This window comes from Electrona antarctica (genome assembly GCF_951216825.1).
Source record: "Electrona antarctica genome assembly, chromosome: 9".
NCBI lineage: Eukaryota > Metazoa > Chordata > Actinopteri > Myctophiformes > Myctophidae > Electrona > Electrona antarctica.
In genome coordinates, this window is record NC_136790.1 from 25,342,701 (window position 1) to 25,370,440 (window position 27,740).

General features: G+C 42.3%; 2 protein-coding genes across 5 annotated transcripts in view; both read right to left on the bottom strand.

Annotated features, from left to right (window-relative positions):
* Positions 1-87: 87 nt before the first annotated feature.
* Positions 88-7,913, bottom strand: LOC306929478 (zinc finger protein ZXDC). 2 transcript variants are annotated; one of them, XM_079510019.1, is made up of 10 exons: positions 5,531-7,913; positions 5,202-5,354; positions 4,718-4,796; positions 4,450-4,580; positions 3,688-3,858; positions 2,792-3,582; positions 2,605-2,689; positions 2,078-2,241; positions 1,163-1,264; positions 88-911 (listed from the first exon to the last, which is right to left on the bottom strand). In XM_079510019.1, the coding sequence occupies exons 1-10, from the start codon at positions 7,623-7,625 to the stop codon at positions 825-827; spliced, it is 3,858 nt and encodes a 1,285-aa protein (XP_079366145.1). In that variant the 5' UTR covers positions 7,626-7,913; the 3' UTR covers positions 88-824. The 2 variants fall into 2 exon arrangements, with proteins under 2 accessions (XP_079366145.1, XP_079366144.1); XM_079510018.1 differs by having other exon boundaries at positions 2,078-2,250; positions 5,531-7,912.
* Positions 7,914-9,021: 1,108 nt separating this feature from the next.
* Positions 9,022-27,740, bottom strand: part of LOC306929799 (copine-9-like) — a 92,319-nt gene continuing 73,600 nt past the window's right edge. For all 3 annotated transcript variants that reach the window (XM_079510478.1, XM_079510476.1, XM_079510477.1), the window contains 5 exons: positions 27,193-27,320; positions 19,616-19,718; positions 19,224-19,281; positions 12,305-12,378; positions 9,022-11,519 (listed from right to left, as the gene is read on the bottom strand). In XM_079510478.1, coding sequence (XP_079366604.1) covers positions 11,298-11,519; positions 12,305-12,378; positions 19,224-19,281; positions 19,616-19,718; positions 27,193-27,320 — 585 coding nt within the window. In that variant the 3' untranslated portion in view covers positions 9,022-11,297. The remainder of the gene's footprint in view (positions 11,520-12,304; positions 12,379-19,223; positions 19,282-19,615; positions 19,719-27,192; positions 27,321-27,740) is intronic.

Here is a 27,740-nt window from a genome sequence, read left to right on the forward strand (position 1 = left end):
TAAACCAATACATGCAAGGTTTAACTTTAAATACAAGTGTTATAAAGACAAAGATAAAGTTAAAAATGAGCCACTCTAAACAAAATATTCATGATTGTGCTTCGATCCTTTATTTCATCTCTGCATTTGGCTTTGCCATTCTGTAAACCCAAAGCTAATAAATAACACAGATTAAATCAATCACAAAACCCATTACAGATATAAACAACAAGCATGTTTTCAACATGTAAATGCTATTGATAGAAAAATAAATCTAATAAAATGTTAAAAAATAAAATAAACAAATAAAGCAATTGACCCAACTTAAGTTATGAACACAGCATTAGGTGTCTATAAAGGCATTATGGACCAGAGCATAGACAGCCAACTGTTAGGATGAGTGGCAATGTGGCACCATACAACAAGCACCAGTGCTGTTAACACCGACTGACAAAACAGACATGAGAGCCTCTTGTGCAATTAGGCATCAAGCAAATTTTACATAGGAGTGTTAGCAGTTACATCATGTGTGGAATAAACCATAGAAACAAGAGTTAAAAGAGACAAATACTCTGAAAAGATACCTTCTACAGTTCATGATTCTACTTTTCTCAAGGTGCATTGGCTGAAGGGATGAATCAATTATTGTCCCTACACTACATTTCTCATGTATCCAAAAAGCATTAAAAAATCCTGATCCTGAAAGATTAATCAATGTTTCGTTTTTTTTATGGAATAAAATATCTCACAAATGTTGGTTGGTGTTAACCTATGTCCTGTGAGTGGACAGCATCCTCTTGTGAGTATGTGTGAGGTCACTCTGGTGACCTCACGGGCCCGTGTGCTCATTCCAGATCCTGCAGGTTGATGGTGCTTCCTGTGAACTGAGAGTTATCAGAGCCATTGTCGTCCTCAGCCATGACCGATGGTTCCTTGGGTGAGACAACAGAGTTACGTTTTTTTTACTCAAAGACAGGCATTTATGGAACTGGTAGTACCTCATAGAATGTTAAGTTAATATAGAGTTAATATAGATTCAACATTCATTCCTTGGGTGACTCAGTTTGAGGGTGTTCTTAAATACAAGTTACCAAATGAGGAAAGAAGATTTTACTTTATAATATTGGTTTTGCATTTTACTCGTAGCATCCTAGTTAGTATAGTACACAAGGAATCATCTCACTTGTAAGATGTTGACGGGCAGGTCAACAGTAAGCTGAGAGTGGGAGCTCGATGGTTGCGAGCTCAGCTGGAAGGCCAGTTCCCCGTCGCTGGCTGGGTCATCCTGAGTGCACATGCAGATTAACCAAGTTTTAGTTGCTTGAGTGGTACTCCTATTAAGCACAGGGGTTTCATGCCTCTTCATGCCATGAAACCCACCAAACACGCAAGCATAAGTGCACGGATGTCAGACACCGATACAAAATACATACGGTAATTCACTTATGAAAAATGTAACATTTCACCTCAATAATTATAAAATAAACATGGAAATCTGGAAATCACCCCAGTTCTCATAATCAGCTACTCCGGCTTTAAACATATGTTCACACTTCCATGATGCAGTTCCCTTCCATTTAACAGTAAAAATAGGAGCTCTGGGGTGCCGGGAAGACATGGCCGCTTTTACTCTGTAAAGCCCCCTCCCCCCCCTCCCCCCATCTGTTCCTGAAAAGAATCTGAGATCTTTTTTTGCTTGCTTACCTTTCTCTCGTTTCAATATTATCGCTAAATAATCCATCGCGTTCATATTTTGAACGAGAGGCAGTTGAGAAGTCAGAAATGAAGAGCTTAGTATATCCATCAGATAAAAACCACGGAGAGCGCCCTGGATTAGGAGAGACGAGGCAATCTTTCTGCAGCGGTAAACAGACCGGACCGTGCATGAACGAAAAACGAAGCGTATGGTGGCCTTGGAGTCTCACTCAAAATTTTTAAAAAAGGAAAAAATTCGGAATATTCTTCTCTCGTTTGATATCATTGAAGATGCGCTAGGACGTGTACACACATCATTGCAACCCATCGGTTGGATAGCTTATGACGTGTGGACACGTCGGATGGATGGAACCTGTTCAAATCAGAAGTCACAGGATCTCACCTGTAGCAGTTGGATCTGAACATACTGGGCGCCGGTGACAGGGTCCCTCAGAGTCAGCCCCCCATTGGCCGCTGTGGCACCGTCACCATATCGAGCACCAGGGGCAACCAATGATGCAGAGGCAGTTGAGGCCTTCCCACCTTTATTTTTTCTCTGGCTCAATCCTAAATTCCCTTAGAAGATAACAAAAGAAAGAAGTTATTATATTTCATACCGTAAATCCTCCAATAAAGTCCTCCTTTCTATTAATTACCGGGCCCCTATTAATCACCGGGAATGGCGTTGAATTAAGTATATAAATTACGGCCTCCTTTTATTCTCTCTCCCTCTCTCCCTCCCCCCTAACTATATTAAATTGAGGCCAATTTATGTATGTGTGTATATATATATATATATATATATATATATATATATATATATATATATATATTTCCACTGAACGTTTTTACAAAATGAAAACTCAATAAAACAACATTCTCCATTGTCAACTCGTAAGCACGTGCTGTATGAATGATTGTGTTCATTACCTGAAGTGGCAGCTGGACCCCTTTGTTTTTTCTTCTTAGCCAGTTGTATGGCTCTGTAGTCAGTTCTGGCTGACCCTCCACTCTCCTATGAAACACACAGCAGATTCAATTAGAACAAAGTCTATGGAACACAAAACCACAGTATAAAACAAATCTCAAAACAGTCAATATACCCCACATGGCTCACCAGGAAGCTGCTTGGTGATACCGCATTGAGCTCTGGGTCTTTCTGTGGACTGAAGCTGCTGTTACTACTGTGACCAGGGAAGACAAATTGTGTGAGGACCTTCCCTCCATCCTGAGGGCCAAGCACCTCCACACAGCCCAGCAGGGGCCCTGTTCCACCCTGACTTCCCACCTCCACCACCTTGGAGGTTGAAGACAGCAGCTCGGCGACAGGGGCCACAGCCAAGGAGACTGTGGGCTCCACACTCAGTGCACTCGATGAGCTAAGAGGGTGTGCGAGTGTGTGGTCAACGGATGAGATATTGCCTTGCATGCTGAGGGCCGCAAGGGTCCCCAGAGCCTCTGGGGTTACCGCTTGCACATCGTCGAGGTTGAGGGTGCCCTGCGGGGGGAGAACATCTCCCACCGTCCCCTCTAGTCCATGGTGGGAGCTTATGTCTGTGCTGGCAGCTAGAATCAGTGGGTCCACGACTTTGGCCAGAGTAGCACTGGCACCAGTGCTCAGTGTGGTTCCCACTGAGGACGGATCAATGGTGAGAATCCCCGAGTTGACCAGGGAAAGGTCCATTGCAAAGGCGCCTGCTGTACTGGTCCCACCCACAGGTACTCTCACTCCAATACCCGAAGTGGGGGCAGGACCCCCAGGCACACTGGAGAAAAGGGAGTTGAGGTCCAAGTTTGTCAGCTGATCACTTCCGGTGATGCCTGGGCCAGCAACAGTCGTTGGAGTGGAGCTAATGAGCTCACTGCTGGGGGTCAGGGAGGGTGTGGTTTCCATCTGGCTGAGAACATCTGGAACAAAACACACATTATATGCAATATAAAAAAGGCAAGGCAAGGCTATGCATTGTGTGTGTGTGTGTGTGTGTGTGTGTGTGTGTGTGTGAGACTACTAACCAGCACTGAGGTGGTGATGTTTGAGCATGTGACTCTTAAGGCTACTGCGTGAGGAGAAGTGTTTGGAGCAATTTGCCACAGGGCACCGTGTCCGCAGGGAGCTGGCATCCAATTTATGCTTCTTGGAGTGGATATACAGGCTGCTGCGTGCTGAGAACTTAGCATTACAACCTATAGCACACAAAAGAAAACGCAAAGACATGGAAGACATCATGCGACCAATTACCAATTATTTTGCAAGCGACATCGTTGTACTACGGAGTATACAATAATGTATAGAACTGCAACTGATAGTATACTGCAGCAAGATACCAACAATATGTCTGAAAAGGCAGATCATGGATCACAATCCGTTCACAATATAATAGTCATATCACAGACCCTATTGGCAATGTTCTTCACCAACCACCGGATCGCTGCACAGAACTAAAATCATGTTGCATGATTTACTTCTATCGCCTCGACTGTTTCGTTGGCAAATGTTTTCTCAACCGCCTGCCACATTTCATCTGTAAATATGTAGTAAGTATGTACCAACACTGATATGGTCCCTTCAAGTATAAAAAAACTATAAATAAAATAAGGAGGTACCATCACTATTCCAGAATTGATTGACGTTAACAAAAATCAAAAGGATAAAACACATAAAAGATTGAGAGCTTATTTCCATTGTGGTCCTCGAGTGCAAATGTGCGTGCAATGTGCCTAAGAGGGCCCTGACTCCTGACCCCTAGATTTAGTTTTTCATGCATATGTACCGACCTTCTGCATGGCACTGGAAGGGTTTGGTGCCCAGGTGGGTGATACTGTGTCCTTTAAGGTGCTCTGCCCGGGTAAATGACTTTCCACAGCCCTCCTCTGGACACATGAAGCGACGGTCATCGTCGTGCTTCCTGATACATGAGGGGAAGGGGGTCATGGTCAGTAAGGACCTCTGGTTATACACCAACATAATCACACTTAACACTCAAAAAAGGCAATTGTGAAATCTAGAAATGTTACAACAAATCTTGTGTAGAGACAGCCTCACCGCTTGTGTCGGAGCAACTTTGACATGCTCGTGAATGTCCAGCCACAGCCTTCAGAGTCACAGACAAACGGCCTCTCGCCTGGAATTTCACAATAATCAAAAATCCGAAATTCACAATACAAGCAGAAAAACATGACACCAATCAAATGAATTACTTGCGTTATGCAAGTCAGTGAATGTGATGTCTTTTAAACTCCACTGGCAAAGCTTTCAGACATGTCTGAAGGCGATGCACACCGATAGTGTCAGTTGTTCAAGACAGAGAATATCATAATCCAAATATAAAAAGTGATCCTGCACACCGTCTGGAACTTACAAAAAATACTATATAAACAAATACAATTTTGGTCCTTAGACCTTCATCAGGACAAAATCTCTTTTTACTTAAAGCTTTCAGATAGTCACGCCTTACAAACTGTCTATGATTTTTCATACCACTAATCTGAGTTTAGGCCCAACAACTTAAATTGTAACTATGGCCTACCTGTGTGACTTCTCATGTGGATTTTGAGGCGGCAAGCCTTGTCGTACAGCTTGTCACAGCCTGGATAACTGCAGGTGAAGTGGCCCGTCTCCTTGAAGTGCATGCGGTTGTGGGAGAAGAGAGCGCTGAAGGTGATGAATGTCTTCTCGCAGCCTGGAGGTCGACAGAACAATCATAGAAAAATCAACAGGAACAGACACCGAGACACATTAACATGTAACAGGTAGCGTAAATGTACCCCCAGATTTAAGTGATGATCAGCCCTCAGCCCTAGTTTGTGTATCACATGACTATATGTACTGCAAGCATGTACTGTTGTGTTTTTTTACCTGGGAATTCACACTTGTACGGCCTCTGGGGCTCAAAGTGCATTCTCTGGTGATTGTTAAGTCGCGTCACACTGCGAAATCGCTCATTGCAGATCTCACAGACAAAGGCGTTCTCCTGGTCGTGGACCTTGCCGTGGGCCTTCAGGTTGTAGACGGTGGTGAAGCTCCGACCGCATCCCTCAAACTGGCACGCGTGGGGCCGTTGCTTGTCGTGGGACTGGAGGTGGCGCTTCAGCTTGTAGCAGGTGGCAAAAGCCCAGCCGCAGCCTTCGACCGTGCACTGGTAGGGGCGAGGGTCCTCCGCGTGGTTGAGCAGGTGAACTTTCAACTTTTGACGAGTGTCAAAGGTGCACGAACAGTCTGGCTCAGGGCACTCAAAGGAAACCACGGTATCTTTCTTGGACCGGATTAAATGTGCAGACTTAAAGTTGTCCTTGCGACATGCAGCTGTGGTTTTGACACATGGGGTAACCAGGTCACCCTCCATTATGGCACACAGGGATCCCGCCTCTTGCTTGACAATGGGGGAGTTGTCTAAGGAGGTACCCAGATCTGAAAGCGAACAATCGTCTACCAAGGCCAACTCTGTGTCACTTATAGATAACCCGAGCCGGGGCTCTTCATGCTGGTTAGTCACTGCCAAGGTACTAATTTTCCCTATGGACTTGGTACCACTATCATAGTTGAGAAGGACAATGTCCTCGTGATCTTTCATACCTAGATGCTCCTTCAAGCTGATCATGTCGTCATCTTTCTGGACATAACCCTCTGGGGGCGCAGCAAGAGTTAATATCCCGTTTTCAATGGTCACTACAATGCTTTGGTTATTTATCATGATAGTCCCAGAGAAGGTTTCACTGGTGGACGCCATGTCCGTATTGGCATTCTCGCGGAGCCCCGCCGTGTCGGCTATGAAGTTGTTAGTGTCCATGGCTTCTCCGATGTCCACAGACTCCACGGTGCCTGCGTTTGCCGACATCAACAAGGCACGGCTGCTATCTTTGTTGTGGGAATGCGATGACTTTCCTTCATCGTGTTGAGTGCAAATCTGACCGCAAATCTTCACTCCATATTCGTTTGTCAAAACAACGTTCCCCACAGTCTCGTTATAAATATTTTTGGCATTCGACGGAACTGCAGCCTCGCCCTCGGCACCGCAGTTGTCGTTTAATAGGCCACAGTCGGATACAGGTTTCCTCAAGGCCTTGTCCTCAACAACACAGTTCAGGTTTTCATGATTAGACTGGATCATAACATTATTGTTGTCCGCCTCCATTGAACGACCACCACACCAGCCACCTCTGGAAGAAGAACACTCCGGCCTGCTCTTACCTTTCATCGCATGCCCGTCGTCGCCGGGTAATACATCCAGTTGGTCTTTGCTCGTTCCACTGCTAGTGCCATTCTCTTGAACGACGTTGAAAACAACATACAATCCCTGGGTGTTTTTATTCTGCGAGGCAGCGGTGGTGGTGGTGGTGTTGTTATTGACGGCGCTCCCAGGAGGGGCCGCCGCTCCGCCGGTCGTGTTGTTGTGGCTCTGCAGGGAGGCGCCGCCGTCGTCTTGCTCACGCTGCTGCTGCCGTAAACCCGCAGCTGGACGTTCCTCGTCTTCTTCCCCTTCGAAGAAAGAAGCGAACGCCATTTGCAATGTGTTGTCGTCCTCGATTTCCACGCCGTATTTGCTCGCGGTTCTCAAGAACTCCTGCGGAGGCAACTGCACGTTGTTCAGCTCCGTTTCCTTCAACGAGCTCACGTTACGGAATCCATGTCCAACAACAACAACACCACCACCACCACTTTGGGTTTCGTTGCTGTGCACGTTGACTTTGCCGCGGCTCGGCAAACAAGTCCGGTGGCTGCCATTTTCTGCCAGCAGGCGAAACGGAGATGTCCTGGGCCTATTGTTGTTGTTGTCGTTTTCCCAACGTCCGTCTGCTTCGTTTTCGTTAGAAATGATGCGAGAATGTGCCCCTGTCGTTGTAAGCGCGGACGAACCTGTTCCGTGTGGGGCGCCATGTTGAGAGTGAATGTTTTGGGCATCAGAAAGCCCCTGGATTTCCATCTTGGTATCCCTGTAGCAGCAGCAGCACATAAAAGGCCCGCCCTACATACACACGTTACATTTGGAAGGAGCTCCATCCCTTTAGGCCACTACACAGTTTACTTCAAGCCACAGCTTCAGTTCCCTTCAGAAAACCACGGACTGGATTTATGTATAGTGGATGTGGGAACTTGGAAGGGTGTTTTTTATTTATTTTTATTTTTTTTACATGTTCGGACCTTGTTGGCATACATATATACAATACTCAATCTAAAATGCGTATTTATAAATTAAACTGCAACATCCGTGGAAGAACCAATACGCTCCTTTCATCTGATTAATGTTTCAAGACGAAGACTCACTGAAACTGGAACATTGATTTCACAATGTAGCGTTGCTGCATTTATTTCTGTAAACCGCCGAGTGGCGCTTTAGGTCAATACATATTACAGCCTCTATTCTATTGCATTATTTTAAACTTACCGGTAGGCAAAAGTTGCTATATTGTAACTGGACGAATCACTCTGGAAACAAGGATGTGTGTGCATATGTGATGTGAAATTTGCATTTCAAAGTATAATAAATAAATAATACACTATTTGTCCAAAAAATATATCAACGTAGAAAAGTCAACATTTTCCAACCAAACAACTCAATAAATCCTCAATTGTATAGAGATGAGTCCACAATATTTAACTTTATTTAATTCCTAAATAAAATCTAAAAACAATGATAAACGTACAATTGTGTTCTGCCCAACACAAACATACACAAAAGATAACACTTTTTTTTTACAGTATCGGAGAGGAACAAAATTGAATAGAAGACTGTTCACAAAATAGGAAATAGTAGCCTAGTGGATATATTTACTGACAAATGTCAGCTAACAGATCTACTGTACACAGTACACTGTATAGAAAGCTTGACATGCTTCATACAAAAATAGCCAATGTGTGATGACTTGATCTGGTGTATAAACCATTACACACATGCATGCACCATTTCTTTAACACTGTGTAATATAAATCTATCCTACTACTCATAGGCCTATCTTGTCTTTTATATATTTTGGAATGGCAGTTCCTTCATATGTCCCACACGCCGTAAAGAACAGTAGATAATATGTCAACTTGTTTTCTTTGAAAACACACCCCTTCACAGTACACAAGTCAAAATGTTTAGGAATGTTGAAGTCATTTTCATAATAGTAGCCTATATTTAGTACAAGATGTACAATCATTGGCAGCACTGACATCAGCCAACATGGCATGCAAAATAACATACATTTCCTTGCATTGTGTAATCATATAAAAATATAATCCTCCCCAACACTCACTTTTGGGATGACAGAAATAAGGCCACAAGTCCATATCCTTTCTGTTACCATAATGAAGACCTTTCACAATATAGTCCTTGAACCTTTGTTTAATTTAAGTTCCAAGTGCCTATTCTTTTAATATAATTAGACCTACTTACTTTTTTACAGTTTTAAATGTACAGCAATGTCTATCTTTTACTAGAATGATAAAATGATCTTTACTATCATAGGATTCAATTATATACTGTATCTGGCATGCAAAACAGAGCTAATAATGGGATACTATCAGGGCATATCCCTTATGTACTCCATGTAACAAAGCCATTGTTTTGCTAAAATACATTTATAGCATACTAAAACTGGATTAGTACAGGAAGAGCCAGTTTTTGTATACCTGCAATTGCCATCAAAGGGCAGCTCAATTGCACTGTTGAGAGCAAGACAAAAAGAGAGAGGGAGAGAGAGAGAGAGAGAGAGAGAGAGAGAGAGAGAAATTAAGGGAGAGACCAACCTGACAGATTTGAGGTTCCTACTCCAACAAACCATGCTTCAATCATTCTGCAAAGACTCAACAAAAATATGAAAATAAAGAGGGGAAAGTGTGGCTAAAGACAATACATGCACTGCAAATAAACATGATGGCTTCTGAGTCCAGGCAGACAGAAAATGGGAGGAGGAAAACTATATACATTTTGCAAAAGAAAGCAGCACTCCTTCCAAACAGGTAGACTGGCAGGGGACCATCCCCCCAGTGTAACTTATGCCTATGCTATCTCCCTCTCTTCCTCTCTCTGGATTGCATCTCTTGAAAATTGTAGAAACATGAGGGCAACGGTACCCACACAGTAAACGTGTGGGTTTTAAAGTTAAAAAGTAACACTGTTTTTTGTTTGTTTTTTCTTTTACTGTGCAAGCACTTTGCTACATTTGAAGTGAGTTTCTGTCGAGCTTGTGAGGAGTGCAGTAGCAAGCTCTTTTTCATTCTAAACAGGTACATGCTCAGGAGATGTTGAGATGGAGGCGTGTTGGCCACTATTATTGACACACATTTATTTAGGCATTTATTTATGAGCCAGAGTTGTGAAAGTGAGAGTTTTAACAGGAGAAAATGGGAGGTGAGTTCAAAAGAATGGCAGTATACTGAGAGGCAGTTATGTTCACCACTTTTACTGGGGGTTCCTGATGCCATTAAATTGTACTGTGACTGTAGGAAATGGAGTTGCCTGAGCCAGGGATATTTCAGTCTGTGCTCAATCCCAAGCCAATTTCATGGCAATATATTTCTTAAAACACATATTATACTCTCTGGTGACACTCACAAGGCTACACTTCATGTTCAAGTGGGATTATTGATGACATAATTGTACATCTTGAAACATACTGTAGACCTCACACCACTATGTGAAAATCTATCAGAATTTCATTTTTCAACTAATACAACAATATTATATAGTATACATTGTAATGAAAAAAAGAAAGTACAATGCATTTCATGTCCAAAACTGTATACAGAGTGGGCTGTTGAGAGCATTTCATTTCTGCCTGCCTTTCATTTCAAGTCCCCATTATCGTTGTCATGCCGAGCCTCCAAAATGCCTTGAGAAGTTATCAGAGGGGAGAGGGCATGGGTTTCCCTGTTGTCATTTTGAAGTTGCTATAAACCTGGCCGCCCAGCAACTCAAGTGTTTATTATACTGTACTGTACATGACAAACTCAAATCACCATGCATAAGAGCATTGTCATGGAAACCAAAGTGGGCTGGATTGTTGTAGCATTATACAGACTCATCTTCCAGTCCCAGAGCACACAACAAGTCAGAAATGGAATGCATGTCATGAATTGGCTGCAGGAGAAAAGAGGCAGAGTACGCCATCACTCTCCTGATACCTTATTGCCACTTGTTGCTCGTTCAAAAAGAAACCTTCAAGTTTTTTTCTGTCTTAAAAGCAACATGAGAAGTGCTCATCTTTAACAGTACAACATTCAGAGAGCTCCCCTTGTTAAATCACACTCCAGACAGCTACGCAGTAATGTGTTCAGAAGCCCAGCTCCAGAGTCATTATGATTAGAAGAAGATGCTTTCAGTGAATATTCCTTTGGGACGACCTCAGCCTTAAACACTGCAGGGAGGTGTTCCTCTGTCCCAAACAGGCTTATTAGTGAAGCAACACTACCCAGTACAATACAACTCCCTAACACTGTCACACACACAGGCACGCACGCGCGCACGCGCGCACGCACGCGCGCACGCGCGCACGCACGCACGCACGCACGCACGCACGCACGCACGCACGCACGCACGCACGCACGCACGCACGCACGCACGCACGCACGCACGCACGCACGCCAATCTAATCTCGGTCCAATCTCTAACTCATCACTTCTCCGGCCACCACCCTCCATTCTAGGCATGCGTGTTGCATCCCTTGGAGGTCAGAGTGGTGGTTGTGGAGGCTGTGGTTGAGGAGTCAGAGGTGGCAGACAGGGCAGGTCGGGGTTCAATGCCCCGGGTCTTCATGAAGGACAGAAGCTGGTCAGGAATTTCGGCCAGGACGTCCTTAACCAGTCGTGCCATGCTGAGGACTTGGTTCCCTGACCGATCAATGTAGTCCCGGAATGGAACAAACTGAACGAGAAGGGAAGTCAGTACACAATGGAATGAATGGAAAAATATAATAGTTTAATAATAATTTATGGTAACGAAAACTCTCAAGACAACGTGCTCTTGAAAAATATATTCTCTAGTAATTCCTATTACACCCAGGAGACAAAGCAGTCATGCTCTCTCCACATTCACCAATGCAATGCCAATACTGATATTGATAATGTTAAAGTGGAGAACTGTCTCATGTAGTGGTTGGAGGTGGTCTTCTTACTCTTCCATTGAGACATTTTAACCATGATATCGAGTAGGAGTCAGGACATACAGTACTGTTTGACAATGTCAGTAAAGTTAATTCTACACTTAGAGAAAAAGACAATGGACATAAAGCGTACCAATTGTACATGAAGCTTTAACGTCAAAATCTATTTTGCTCCAGTCGTCGAGGAACAATTTGTCTAATTAAGCTTTCAAAAGTATCTACCCCATTTCCCTCGACAAAGGCACTGCACTTTGAAACTGTAGATCCTGTTTCAGTACACAATGTGAATAACTTTGTATACACTATGAATGTAATTGTGCTTTTCTCAAAAAGAGGAAGGAAGAGGGCAGATGGGGATGAATAAGAGTCACAAGAGTACAGAACATACCGTACAGGCGCACAAGGACAGAGTTAGAAGTAAAGCTCCTTTGAATAGAGCTGAAGTATGTTTTTCTCTTTCCTGTGAAAACATCTCTTACTACTACTACTACTTGGCATTAGCCTTCTGTGTCATGGCATTAGAAAAGTAAAGGCCAAAATAACGTACCTGGACAATGTCCCTCTCAGCAAAGCGTCCCCGGGAGGACACCCTGACTTCATCCCCATCCAGCTCCTCCATAGCTACAGAGACAGAAGACATAAAGAATAACCTTGCACCTATAGTTATGTTTGTGAATACTGATTTGAAATTGACGATGACAACGCGTGCGTGCGTGCGTGCGTGCGTGCGCGCGCGTGCGTGCGTGCGTGCGTGCGTGCGTGCGTGTGTGCGTGCGTGTATGGGGACTGGGGAGGGATGAGGGGTGCAGGTGTTGTGAGTAAACCCTGTCATGTGGAGGAAGTCCCTGGGATATGAGGCCCGATACACAACCTCCTGCTGCCCTGAATTTCATGCATGCCAAATAAGTCTGTTTGTGTGTGCGTACAGTACACAGTCCTATAGCACAAACTCCGCTGCACGTAAATATTCATTACCATACAACAAACACACTCAAACACACACTCCCATAAACCCATGGAAGGATAAACAAACTCACGTACAGATTAAACATTTGAACCTCAGCATGCATAATCTGGGGGGAACATTCGCTAAAAATAGCAGATCTACAATCTAGAAGCTCACAACTCGCGATGCATTGTGAGCTTGTAGATTGGATATTTTTGGCAAAGGCATTTGGTGTAGACTGAAAAAAGTGGTCAAAGTACAGCTGTAACTCAAGACTCCTTTGCTAAAAGTTTAAGGGGTTTAAGTGGTTAATGAGAGTGTGTAATCTGACCAGAGAGATTGAGATGACGACGAGGAAGAATAATAATGATGATCCACCTTCCTGATCTTCTATAAATAATGCTGTAATTTTGAGGTTGAGGTTTATTTTTGCCCACTTATTAGTCAGTCAAGGTATTTGTTTTAATAATAATAACAATAAACTTTATTTGTATAGCACTTTTTAAGAACGGAGTCATAAAGTGCTTAACAGAAGAATCCACAATGCAAAGTTAAAAACAATACATCACAATAGCAAACAAGTAAAAGTGTTGGGGCTCTAAAAGTAAAGTTACGTTCACCTTTTGTTTTATTTTGGCAATTAGGAACATTCAGCAGTCTTTTGCCCCAGGATCGGAGGCATAAGGGTCGAGTAAATCCAAAATATAGGATCAATAATTTTCTCTGTTGTTTCCTCCCTGCTCTCTCTCTCTCTCTCTCTCTCTCGCACGCACGCACGCACGCACGCACGCATGCACGCACGCACGCACGCACGCACGCACGCACGCACGCACGCACGCACGCACGCACGCACGCACGCACGCACGCACAGCTGAAGTCACCGAGGGGAGCAGAGTTCTGAGGAGAGATTTCAGCACCATGGACAGCGTCATGCCCATGGTCAGTTGATTGAAAGGTACAGTGTGTGCCTGTTCACATTTTCTGTCAGTGAAGTGATTACATCTGTGGTCTGATTAGCGAAGTGCTGAAAGCTGTCGTCTGATCACCCTAGGAATAGAAAAGCTGCCAGTCTCTTCTCAGAAGTTGCTCACTCTTCTCGGTAAGTCCAACTTTTATGGTTTAAGTTAGACTAGGTGAAACTGTGGCAGGACTGACTCTTCTTTTTGGTTGTTTTAGTTACGTAACACTTTATTTAAAGCTCGGGTCTATAATGCATTCAAATTACATTTATAATGCATTACAATGCGTTTATAAGTGTTTATAATCATGTATGACAACTTCATAACAACGTTTATAACATATTATTAGTGCTGGTCATTATACATTATAAGCTCAGTAGAACAGCACATTATAAGTTAGTTATAAAATTATTATAAAATGATCTCTCCTATAAAATAATTGTTATTTTGATTGATTTATTTTGCCTGTTATCTCTCCATTATAACTTAGTTAGTTATATAATTTTGTTTTAATTATTTAACCTTTATTTAACCAGTAAAACACATTGAGACTGAGTCTCTTTTACAAGTGGGAATTGGCCAAGAGGCAGAAATAAAAGTACACTTCAATAACATCATACATGTGAAATTACAGAACAGCCAATTACTATATCCATGATACACCTGAAATTAGCTATAAAATGTATACAACAATCTCCAAAGTGATACACGTTAAGTAACAGGGTGCAACATTGTGCACAGAGCTAATACACAATGTACAATATAAATAATACATATGTAGGCCTATACAAAGGCTATTACACATCCGAACATGTGCAGATGTTAGACTACGGATCTGACATGATTCTTTTGAACTTCTCAATGGATCTTTCAAGGCCAATATAATATTATAAAAATCACACCCGTGTGAAGTGAAGGGCGCTAATATAGTTGTTGATTAGGTGATGTAATGGTGATATAAAACAAACGGTGCCAACACATACATTAAATTATCTTTATTGTTAATGGCATTTAATGTTTGTGTTAGGGACAAGATGACGTAAATGTTCCCTTCATTGTCAATGGCGTTTTTAAAACCAACATTGAACTAAAAACAAACATTAAACCTGTATATATATAGGAGGGGCTAGCGCACCTCAAAAAGTAAAGTGTCTTAGTAATAAGCTGTATAAACATTTATAACAAGTGCTATGATGCATTATAAGTGAATTATATGGCATTATTAAATGTGGTTATAATGCATTATAGACCCAACCTTTAAGTAAAGTATTACCTGATTTATACTGTGAGTCGGAGAGAGAGAGGAACACAGAGAGGGAGGGAGAGGCAGAGGCAAAGAGAGGGAGAGAGAGAAGGGGAGTAAGAGAGAGAGAGAGAGAGAGAGAGAGAGAGAGAGAGAGAGAGAGAGAGAGAGAGAGAGAGAGAGAGAGAGCCTATTTCACCCACACAAGTGTGTGTGTGTGTGTGTGTGTGTGTGTGTGTGTGTGTGTGTGTGTGTGTGTGTGTGTGTGTGTGTGTGTGTGTGTGTGTGTGTGTGTGTGTGTGTGTGAAAATGTAAATAAAAAGTTTCAGGAACACTGTTCATCTAATACAGTGGTATTCAACCTTTTTCATGTCACGGCCCATTATTTATTTGGCATTTGAGCCGCGGACCATTATTTGATGAGATTTAGCCTCTCTGGCTCAGAAGAATATTTTGTTATCGTTGGATAAGATTTTGTCCACAATTCCATTCCATGTTTATGTGGTATACTAGGAGAGATAACAGGCAAACGTTGATCAAAATAACAATTATTCTACATTCTCTAATTGTGTAGACTTCTTGTAAATTAAGTATTGCAGATGTTTAACAATAACTCTTGAGAGCATAATAATGAAACCATGGTGGTTTCATTTTACACTCTCAAGAGTTAAATATCTGTAACTCTATAGTTATAGTTGGTTACCAACTCGCCAGCATTTAGCTGGGGACCACCATGACCGTCAAGGACCACGGGTGGTCCCCAGACCACTGGTTGAGAACCACTGATCAAATACAAATCATGTCACACTGTCGCGTGCAGCCGTGCACGCACGCACACCGCCCATGGTCACACTGTCGCGTGCACGCACACCGCCCATGGTGCATCCTGAGGCATTCACCCCTGACCTATAGTCTACCTCTGAGTACAATGTAATAGGTCCCAAGGAGGGCGCTCATCTTCTTTTGCTTGAATAATTTCCCACTTTCCCTTGCCCCTTGTGTGTTTAATTCAAATCATTTAGCCAATTAAGTAGTGGAAAAGCATCCCTGCATTCCAAATGGCACTTGGCTGTTTGACACATGCAAAGAGAGCCTGGTCTTTGGCTATGTATAGCTGCTACATAATCAGCTCGCACAGGTCAAAATGTCATGCTGGGCAGATGGGGAGATGGATGTTCTCCTATCATATCCTATACACGGTTACACCACTTTCTGGATCCATTTTCGTGGGTCGCGAGTTTTGTCATGAATCATTATTACTTATTCAAGAGGATATTTTACACAAATTCCCACATCTTCATGAGTTAGAAACAAATTCAAACATTTTCCAAAAATAATTTCATGAATAAAATACAAATAATGAAAAAAAGAAAAAGAAAACAAATGTTTAAGAAGTAGTGAAAATAGCAGATCTGCAAGCTCGCAACACGGCACAAAGCGACGCGCGGGGAGGGTATAACCGGAAGGCTCGTCTTGAAATACGCCCTCATTTCCCCCTCATTTCTTTCCGCCGACCTCTTGTTATTCTTGTATTTGTTTTACTGAAGAAAAATAAGTTTAGGGTTAGGCATAGTTTTACTGAGGTTAAGTTTAGGAAAAGGGTTAGGTTTTGCCACCAATTACTGAGGTTAAGGTCAGGAATAAGGTTAGGGTTAACCGTTTAGGCATAGTTTACTGAGGTTACATTTAGGAATACCAGGTAGAGACCGTTCTACCGCTCTGCTGGATTTACACAAGAGGCGACTGTGTTTTGAGGCAAGTGTTCTGGTAATCATTGTGAGCTTATAGAGCTGCTATTTTCACTAGTTTGGGTCTACCAAACTAACTAGTTCGGGTCATGAGCTAAAAAGTATGGGAACCACTGCCACAGCCTGTTCAAGGCGGGAATGTTGCTACGTTATTACGCCTTGCGGTTCTGTAGAAGGTATGGCTACGGAATGGGCCGGCATTGCTGTTCTGCCATTAAACCGTGTTAAGGATTTCTGAATAAGGTATCATTTAGAAGTCTTCGTTATTACTGTATCAGTGTGACCAGTTTGCAATTAAGAGTAAGCTTAGGGTCTGACCTGCGACATGGCCTTAGGCTGCTGAGATACTTTTTCAATTCAATTCAATTCAATTCAATTCAATTCAATTCAATTCAATTCAATTCAATTCAATTCAATTCAATTCAATTAAATTCAATTCAATTCAATTCAATTCAATCAGAACAGGTAGTTTAGGTATGTACTGTACATAGAGAATGAAGCCGTCACATGGGATGTCAATTGTAATGGCTTATATATGAGCTGAGGTTCAGAGTCAAGACAGAAATCATTTGAGGGTTGGTTTGTACCTATGTCTATCATCAATCATTCATGTTTTAAGATATATGGTTTCGTTTGTCTTATTTGTTGCGCTGACAGATTTCAGTGACAGTCGGCAAGCGGGAGTAGAAAGACAGATCTGTATGAAATGGGCTTCATGCAAGGAGAGTCTTATAAATGGATGATGTATTGCTATGAACCTGATGACATAGCTCTCATAGTTCAAAGTGTCATGCTGGTGAGGTGAAGGATGTTCTCCTATCCTATCCTCATTATGAGGACTAAAGTAACCTACTTCTTTGAAAAATGACATTGGATCTAGCCATTGATTTTTATATAGACCATTAAATCTTCAGAATAGGTGCAAGTGGTTCACTAAAGGTCTAAATTGTAATGGGTGAAAAGTACAAATCAATGCAGTACAATGAAACATGACGTCACCTACAGTATACATACACGCACGCACGCACGCACGCACGCACGCACGCACGCACGCACGCACGCACGCACGCACGCACGCTGCAACACGTCACTCACTCACGCATGCACGCCACACACACACACACACACACACACACACACACACACACACACACACACACACACACACACACACACACACACACACACACACACACACACACACACACACACACACACACACACACACACACACACCCCTTGTTGACATTCAGTGTTGATAATTGTGCCTTAGTCTGTATCCTAAGATGAGGTGACTCTTGTATAGAACGAATCAACCCCTCCATTGAAGAAGATATATTTGGAAAGACCTAAATCTAGAGGACTGTAGCCTATACCTTCCAAAATCTTTCCATTATTACTGGGCAGCAAATATCTCTATATTGGGTGATAGCATTTTCTGATAAAGATGGGCGTTCCTGTGAAACAATGGAATTCACTTTACTTCACAATCTCCCCAATCTCTTTATTATCTGCTTCACTGTGATCATGCACTGATTTTTTCCAATCCCGAGTCTAGTGTCTTATTTCTTTACAATCTAGATACAATTTCACACACATTTCGATTTGAATCAAAGGAATGGGCTTTCTCCCCTGTCTTTTAATAATATCTTCACACCATCACAAATCGATTACAACTTTGCTGGTTAACACCGACACAGAATCATTCTCTTTGAAGACGAAAAATGTCTTTGAATTTCTACGCAAAGACAAGACAGATCTGTACATTTTTGAGGGGCGCTAGCCCCTCCTACATCCAGCTTTTAGTTACCGTCCACAAACTTCGTCTAAAACAAACATTAAGTTCCCATTAAAAATGAATGGAGAATTTTACGTCATAGTGTCTGAGCAAATAGGCATAGTGTCTGTTTTACGTCATGATGATGTACGATGATAAGAGCGCCCTTCACTTCACACGGGTGTGATTTTTCATATTCCATCCTGATTGCTAAGATTGTCTTCCAAAGTTTGTGTGTACCACGCTAGAATATTCAAATCAGCCTCATGGTGGCGCTGTAACAGGCCGATACAATCTCAGCTTTGGCACAGGTGTTACTTACATCACGTGAGTACTATATGTGTGTTTGTACTGTGTCTGACAATGTAATTGAGCCCCTAAAAGTCTTTATGCACAGTGTTGGTGGTTAACTGCCATCTATTGTTTTCTTAGTACACACAACAAGCTATCACGAAGCAGGCAGTACCGACAGTGGTAGGGAGAGATATCGGCGAGAGAGTAGTACAAGAGCGGCTGCCATACAGATGGATAATGTATAAGAAATGGCTGTGAATAATTACTTTTCCCCCCAAATCATCTGGGTCCACCAGACTCAGTAGATAGATTGGCAATCTGGAAAGCAAAAGGTCCCAGCTGGTTTGATGCCCAGGCAGCCCAGCTACTCCTGGCTACAACCCCTCACGGATCCATTTGGGCATACACTCTTACGTAATTAGCACTCATGAGAGACTCAACCCAGCTCTAGTCCTGGCTGGCAGCCGCATAAGCGCCAAATAAAACACTAGTATCTTACCATCAAACTCAGCAGGTCCCACGCCTACTATGATGATAGACATGGGCAATGAGGCTGCCTGTGGAGAAAGCACAGATATAAAATCCTGAGTTTTCAACATCAACAACTAGAAAAGGCAAAGATATTCAATGTAGACCGAAAACAGGAAGGGACCTAGTATATAGCCTTGGGGGACTCCGGTCAACTAAGTAGTGAATAGGTTTTGACTAACCGTACAAGAATTAAAGAAAACACAGGTCCAATCTTATTGAAGTCCCTGGCATTTTCCGTTGCCTGCTGTTTCAATTTGATATGTTAGAGCCCCAATATACCCTTCTGACAGCAAGCTTCCCCGGTTTCTCAGTGGGACAGATCGATATGTTTTGATTAAGGGCTGTGCTAGTGCAACTCACGTTCACCACGGCCTCTTTCGTCTGGGCCATGTCTGAAATGACGCCGTCCGTGATCATCAGCAGTACAAAGTACTGAGAGCCATCCGTCACGTCCGCTGCACACCTGACCCACACACGCACACACACACACACACACACACACACACACACACACACACACACACACACACACACACACACACACACACACACACACACACACACACACACACACACACACACAGGTTAGAAGATGGAGAAAGCTCATATTGGAGTGTGAAACATCAAGCATTTCTAAATTTCCTCTGCACATGCCTTTTAATATTTAATCAGAAGTTTGCAAATATATGGAGATTTGCATGTGTGTGTGTGTGTGTGTGTGTGTGTGTGTTTGTGTGTGTGCGCGCGCCAAAATGAATCTCTACAGTATGCTGTAAGGCGTGATTGCAGTCATCAGTTCAGCTGTTGAAGGATTTTAGTCGCTAAGCTAGCAATTAGCTCCTCGCCTATTGACTCATAGCCAGATTGAAATCCTTGGATGTTTTCTCATTCTCATTCTGTCTCATTCTGTCCGCACCCAAAGGAAAACAACAAACAATGCTTGCCCACTTACCCACTCATTATCAAAATAAAGAAGAGAGTGCTTACATTTTATAACCAAAGAAAGCAACCCAGACACTTGACATAGCCCTCAACCATAGAGAAAACTTACAAGGATGCCCCCTTAGTCAGCTGGTCCAGGGACTCACACACGCAAGCACAACTACCAGACGAAAAACCCATTGGACTTAACCAAATTATAAGAAAACAAAAAGAAAGCTACCTGACATACTGGAAAGAGACAACCCAAAACCAAAGCAAATGGAATGCCATCTATAGCACTAAAAAGAGAATATAGGCTACATTGACAGAATACCTGAGCACGGTGAACGTCCCAAAACTTAGGAAAGCCTTAACTAGGTATAGAGTCATGGTGAACGCCTTAGATAGCAATAGAGAAAGGCCACCACAGACAAACTCCACTCCCAAGGGAAGACAGCACCTAACACCTGCACACAAAATGTGGTGGAAACAGAGCTACACTTTCTAACCACCTGCCCACTATACCAAGACATCAGAGACACAAACTTTGTGAATGTGCGAACACAGAAGCAAGATCTGTGAACTGTTGCGATGAAAGGTTAGCCAATAATAACCTTTCATCGCAATAAAACCACCCTAAGGACTATAGATAGATAGATACTTTATTCGTCCTTTCGGAAATTTGTTTTGTGCACAGCAGTCATCAGGATATACATAAAACATATGCAAACAAACAGTACATAGACAATAAAGAAACAATGCCAACAGAAGGCCACCAGTCATAGTTCCAAGAGGCATCACATCACACTTTATGCACGGAACTGAGATGGGGCCTGCTTGTTCATAAGTCCTATACTTATGGGAACAAACGATCTTGAGGCCCTAGCCTGCAGGGAAGGTACCATGTACCGCCGCCCTGATGGTAAGAGATGGTATTGGCTGTGTAACGGGTGTGTATTGTCCCTGGTAATAGCTTTCCCCTTCCTGAGTACCCGGGTCTCATACATTGAGGTCATACTCTCAAATCGTACCCCAGCTATTTTGCTGGACACGTTGATGATTATATAGCCTACAAACCATTGAGTGTCCCGCAGACCCGCACATCTGTACCGAGTAGACCTCTAGACCTACTGCGCAAACAGAGCTGCTACCTTTGAACAGATTAAATATCCATTATCCATCCATCCATCTTCAACCGACAACCGCTTATCCGTAGTCAGGTCGCGAGGGCAACAGCTCCACCAGAGCGCTCCAGACTTCCCTCTCCAGAGCAACATTAGTGACTTCCTCCTGGGGGATCCCGAGACGTTCCAAGGCCAGTGAGTCGATGTGTTTCCTCCAACTGCGCCTTGGTCTTCCCCGGGGTCTCCTCCCATGCACAGTAGGCCTATATACTTTCCCCATTTCTGACTATTATATTTTGACACTTAATATATTTATTTTGACACATAAAGCTCTGTTGATTTGAATTAATATATCCGAGGATACAAAAAAAGCACCAGTTTTTGATACATTATTGGTGAAGTACTGTAGCACTCAGGAAATCTATTGGCATTTGCTCTCATTTGTTTCAGTCAACTTCTTACATTTGAGAACCAATACCTTGTGTTGAAAATTAGCCTACAGTAACATGAAACGTATTGTATTATGATTATATGATTATAGGATTGACATTTATCTACTTGACCCAGTACACATTCATGTGCTGAATCACTCATCTGCGTACTCAACTCATCTGTTGCAGATACATTTGATACCATGACCATCAACAACTTTGTCAGTGCACAATGATACCAGATGCATGTTGCATGTCCAACAAGTAGTGGGAGAGAGGGAAAGAAAAAGAAAAAGAAAAAGAAAAGTGACGTGGTAGTGTGTCGTCCTACAACTCATATTGAGCCTGTCGGGCTCAACATCGTCCAAGGCAGTGTATATTTTCATCAATGAAAAACAACAAAATGCATAGGCAAATTAATTGCTCATGAACAAAATTAGCAGAAAGAAAAAATCTATTTTGCTTGACCCTTACTCAAGTGAAATATAAAATGTAATTATGGTCTACTGATTGTATTTTATTCCCAGATTGCCCAGATCGTCTGTTGTTGTTTTGTTTTTTTCTTCTTCTCATATTTATGCAACCGTTTAAGTTTTATACATTCTCTAGGAACTGAGATATATCAAATATTCACCGATTTAAGTAATTCTGTAGGGAATTCCACAGACAAATCTCATAGACATATCAGTATTATGCGTGTCTTAAGTACCAGGTCTTATTACTTAACTTAAGACCTGGAGGCGTGGTCAATGCTGTTTGGCCACTCAGAATAGCCAAATGGCATTGATCACGCCTCCAGGTCTTAAGTTAAGTAATAAGACCTGGTACTTAAGACACGCATAATACTGCCCTATAGGCTGGATGATAGTTTTCAATATAGGCAATACAACGAGGTACTTTGTTTCCCTATCACATTTTGTAATGAGTGCTTTCTCTAGTGGCCTATAATCATTTTTATTAAGACTGTTGACGTGTCCCCTGCTGGCACATTATGAATGGATCAGTGAGTGAATAAAGCACTTTTCTTCTAACTAACACATGGTTCATTTGAAGTGGAGATATTCAATTTCATGCTAATTTAATTTGCCAGTTGGGGAATATATAAGACAACCGTTTAAATTACGAATTATTGTCTCCACCAGGCCGAGGCATGGGGAGAGAGTATGTTTTGCACTCCGTCCGTGTGTGTGTCCGTCCGTCTGTTACCAGCTAATCTCCGGCCCGGTCGATGCCAAATTTTGCACACACACTCCCTGGATGCCAACGATGAACCTCTGCGGCAAATCTTCCAGAACGGCCTGTTATAGCGCCACCAGGAGGCCGACTTTTGAAAAACATTTTTTTTTGATATTATAGAACAATTTGCACACACATAGAGCACATCAGTAGGCCTACTGTACATGCACACACCACAGTTTCTTTAGCCTAATTATCGCCACGAGGCTATAGGCTGTTGGAGATTATGTTTTCACCCCTGTGTTTGTGTTTCTGTGTGTCCAGAGCTATAATCTTGAAAACTACTAACTATAGGCCTACCCATCAGCGTTAAGTTTCACTACACCTATGGCACCATCCCAGAAACAGAGTGACATATTGCTACACCTACTGTGTAGTGTGCACACATGCACGCACCCTGCAATACAAACAGGAAGACAGACAGAAGAACGCAGTTTGATATTACTGCATCAGACAGTGTTACTATTGTGGCATGCCTCCTGCTGCTACTTTATCATGCTGTGAAAAAGAACATTGTGTCAAATTGTGTTACATTGAATGTTTAATATAATTTCTGCATCCTTTGCTGCTGTGACAAACATTTAGACTGCCACTATAGCACGACAGCTTTCCAGCTTTCCACGCCAAAGGGGGGGGGGGGGGGGGGGGGGGGGGGTCCATATAGACTTCCATAGACTTTCCTTTATTCATCCTTGTATGAAATGAAATGGTTATTTTAAGACCCCGTATCAGGAAATATACAAAGGCGATGATAGGCTGTGCTGGAGGCAGTGTGGGGCAAAGAAAGCCAACCACTTTCACATTTTCTGGGGGTGCCCCAAGTTGAGGGTTTTTTGGAACAATATTCACAAATCACTGTGTTCAGTATTTAATACTCCAATACCTTTTAACTTCACAACCTTGTACCTGGGCCACATTGAATGTCTTAACCAGACAAGATACACAAAGCTACTGCAGGTGCTCTTGGCAGCCAGCAAAAAGTCAATAACAAGAAGATGGCTAACCCCAATCACACCCACAATGGACGATTGGCACGGAATAGTCCTGGATATTTTCAAAATGGAAAAATTAACATACATCCTAAGAACTAGACTAGACAATTTCTACCAAATTTGGAACAACTGGATAGTACACATTGCCCCTCTGAGAGCTGACTTTGTGTGATCTCACTGGTCCTAATAGCCTGCTTTATGATCTTTGTAGAAAATGTTTAAGACACCCTTCCTCTTCTCATGGTCGAAGTCCAAAGCTGTTTTGTTTTTGTTCCCCTCAGCAATATTGTAAATGCTTTCGTTTCTTGGTTGTTGTTGTTGTTTTTTTTGTCTTTGTCTTTTGTCTGCCCACTCTTTCTTCTTTTTCTCCTTCTGAAATGTACACTCTGAAGCGATATTGCCCTTTGCCCCTGTTAAGTGTTGACTTGATGCCATATGTAGTCCTGAAGAAAGCAAGGATGTTACAGAGACACTGGAGATGGAGTCACTTGGAGGGGGAGGGAGGGAAGAGGGGTGAAAAAAAAATCCTGGGAACTGCACTTGTGTCCTATGTATGCATAGAAATGCTGTTATTGTACTGCTTTTTCCAAATAAAATAAATATTATTTAAAAAAAAGAAATGAAATGGTTACAAGATGTATATATATTGGCGACATAACATCTTAATGTAATGCTCTACAAACATTTAATGCTCTACAAACATGAACGTCCATAGACTTCGCTGGCAAATGATTTACGTCATTTAATGCTCTAAACAAACAAACAAAAATCCCATAGACTTGGATGCCATCTGACGTAATCTTCAAAAGCCATGTATTGGAAAAACTCAAAAAGACATGATCAACACACACATGTCTATAGATTCTAATCAAGGCAATCCTTCTATGACATACGTGGCCATTGTACCCCCATATACCCTGGGTAGGCCACCCGGTATGGCAGATATTTGAAATCCACGGTGTGCCACTTTAGTCACACAAAAGTGGCACACCGAAAACTAAATGGGGTGAAATAAAGGAAGTCTTTTGACAGTGAACAAGAGACAGAGAATGAGGGTTCTTGTTCCAGCTGGAGGATGGCACTTGATACACCAAGTCAGTGACAGAGGGGGGACTTGTCTTGTCTGTGCATGGGTTATGTGACTTAGAGAGTATTCCAGTGTGTATTTGCTCAACCACTTCTACATGGATGACTTCACTGTAGCTGAGGGAATGTGGATATACACAACCACACAGACCACGCTAGCTAGTGCTGGTTATTATTGCTTTATGAAGTGTCTAAAAACATGACAGCGGCTCTTAACCAGAGAAGTCCATTAAAAACTCAACACCTCGAACAACAAGAGTGCAAGAGCATGTTTGTAGTGAAGTGATAATTTAATTAGTGACATTCCAGATGAAACCACTTCCGAGGCAATGAACGCTTTTCACATAAACACAGGTGTTTCCAGCATGAAGTTAACAGTGTACAGGAGCTGTCCATGCTGGCACCTACAGTACGTACATGAAACACACTTATAGCCCAGTCCACACCAATGACTCGCCATGCAGGGAGATTCAACTTGCAACCACTTGCACCCAAGACTGCACCGACTGCACTCTCTGCAACGTATTGCAACGGTATTGTTGCATTGCAAATCATTGGTGTGGACTGGCCGTAATACCTATTGTGAAATCTTTCAAATTACCGCATTCATTCTTACAGGAATGCTTTGGTGGATTCAGCATGTGAGTGACCGTGGAATTACACCACTGGGAACCTATTACAACAGCGGAGTAGAACTTTAATGAGACCCAACTAACCTGTATGAAAAACTATTCTATACTGTCTGTTGCAAAGAAAGGGGATTCAGCAGCTCAGTCTAAATCCTGCCAACGGACCCAGCCAATTCAGTGTTGTTATTAAGAATGCATGGACCATTTGAGAGGTTGGGTGTGTAGATTCACTAAGGCAATTATTATGAATTTGTGGTTGTGGGAATCCTATACACCAAAGCAAACACAAATCTCTGCTAAGGGACATGCTTTTTATTTCCTCTCTTATACCTTTTTCATAATTATTTATGAATTATTCATTGTGTTTTATACCCCCCTCTTTACTCCACTAATCCTGCTCCACCATGTCCTACAGTGCTGTTGGGAGAGATATTACCTCTTGAATTGCCCTCCAACTTTTTCTCTCTCTCTCTCTCTCTCTCTCTCTCTCTCTCTCTCTCTCTCTTGTATTTTCTGCTATGACGGTTATGATTTTACAATTTAGGCATTTAGCACATGCTCTTATTCAGAGCGACTTAAAAGTGCAAGATCATAGTAAATGACATGAAACTTAGTCAACTAAGTTTTGGTCAAGTAAATCGATTGCAAATAAATCATTGTTACAAAGTCATTGGATAGGAGGTAAACCTCAACCACAAGAGTTTTAAGACTGCGGCAGAAAATGGGGAGACTGCAGTCCTGATTTTCTTTCCTTTTTTTGGGAGGAGGGGGGGGTGTCATTCTGCATTCCACTTGTCTTCAGATATGTGTTATGTATTCATGTATTGCAGCATGAATACACAATGTGCATGCATAAGTAACTACAATCCCTTGATGGAAAAAGACAAGTGACAAGCATGTGAAACAAATGGAAATGTGTGTGTATGTAGACTAGAGAGAGAAATAGAGAGTATTACTATAATGTTGCATATCTCTGCTGTCGGGAGGAAACCACCAAACCTCCAAAATGTTCATTTTTCAGGAAATTACAAATATAAAATGTTCAGGAAATTAAGAAAACCATATATTTTTAAAACAAAGGAATACTGCCTCATCAAAGTTGGTGTTGTGACTTTTTATTGTCAATTACTTCCATGAGAGGGAGAGGGGTGGTGGAGTTAGCTGCTTTAGCAGACAGTTTGAGGGTCCAATGGAGTTAAGAGGTTTTTTGTCCAAAGCACTTTTTACTACTTTCCATTGGTTCAATATCTTCGAAACAACACACAATAGCACTGATTTATGCAAAAAACCTCAAAAATGTAGTTTTCTCCGGATAGCAACGATATAGTAGGCCTACTGTGAACACACAGCATACAGGTACGTGTGTGTGTGTGCGTGTGTGCATGTGTGTGTGTGTGTGTGTGTGTGTGTTTGTGTGTGTTTGTGTGTGTGCGTGCAGCTGCGTGCGTGCGTATGTACGTATCTACATGCGTGCTTGTGTGCATATGTGTCCTGTGTGTGTTATGATGTGTGCCTCACCGCGCCACCTGGTTGATGACTGGGGCAAAGTTGGTGGGGCCATAAAGCTGAACACTGCGCAGACTCTGGAAGTAGGCCTCGAGCACCCCCTCGATACCCACACAGTTTGGGTTCTCCGTGTTGAAGTTCTATGGTAGAGAGAACAAATGCTGATTTTGTGCAGGCATTGTGAAGCTATGCATCATGGTTACTTGTTATATTACATCATGCCATATCGTGCAATCTGATCTTGTCTTATTTGTTCACTGATGAGAAAGATTCTCCAATAGAATCACAGAGTCAAAAGGTGTAATGTAAGAAACCATTTAGGCACCCTTGCAACATGTCAAAAACTTGCAGCATACTCTTCATACTATACAAATAAAGTGAGTACAAATCTTTAGCTGACATCTCTTTTACTCATGTTGAATATCTCCTGGCCCTTGTGACCTTTTAAAATACCCAAGAGTCATAATTCTGCAAGGAACAACTCTAACGGCATGCACAATATCGGAGATCAGAAACAATCAAGCTCAGTTTTACTCAACACTACTCACACTAATGAGTTT

Bases quoted from the DNA above. Each gene is read 5' to 3' on its own strand.
- LOC306929478 (XM_079510018.1), bottom strand. From the start codon at position 7,625: ATGTGCTGCTGCTGCTACAGGGATACCAAGATGGAAATCCAGGGGCTT. The intron at 3,859-4,449 runs GTCGGTACATAT...TGTGTGCTATAG, and splicing joins CTTCCAGTGCCATGCAGAAG to GTTGTAATGCTAAGTTCTCA. The intron at 3,583-3,687 runs GTTAGTAGTCTC...GTTTTGTTCCAG, and splicing joins ACATCACCACCTCAGTGCTG to ATGTTCTCAGCCAGATGGAA.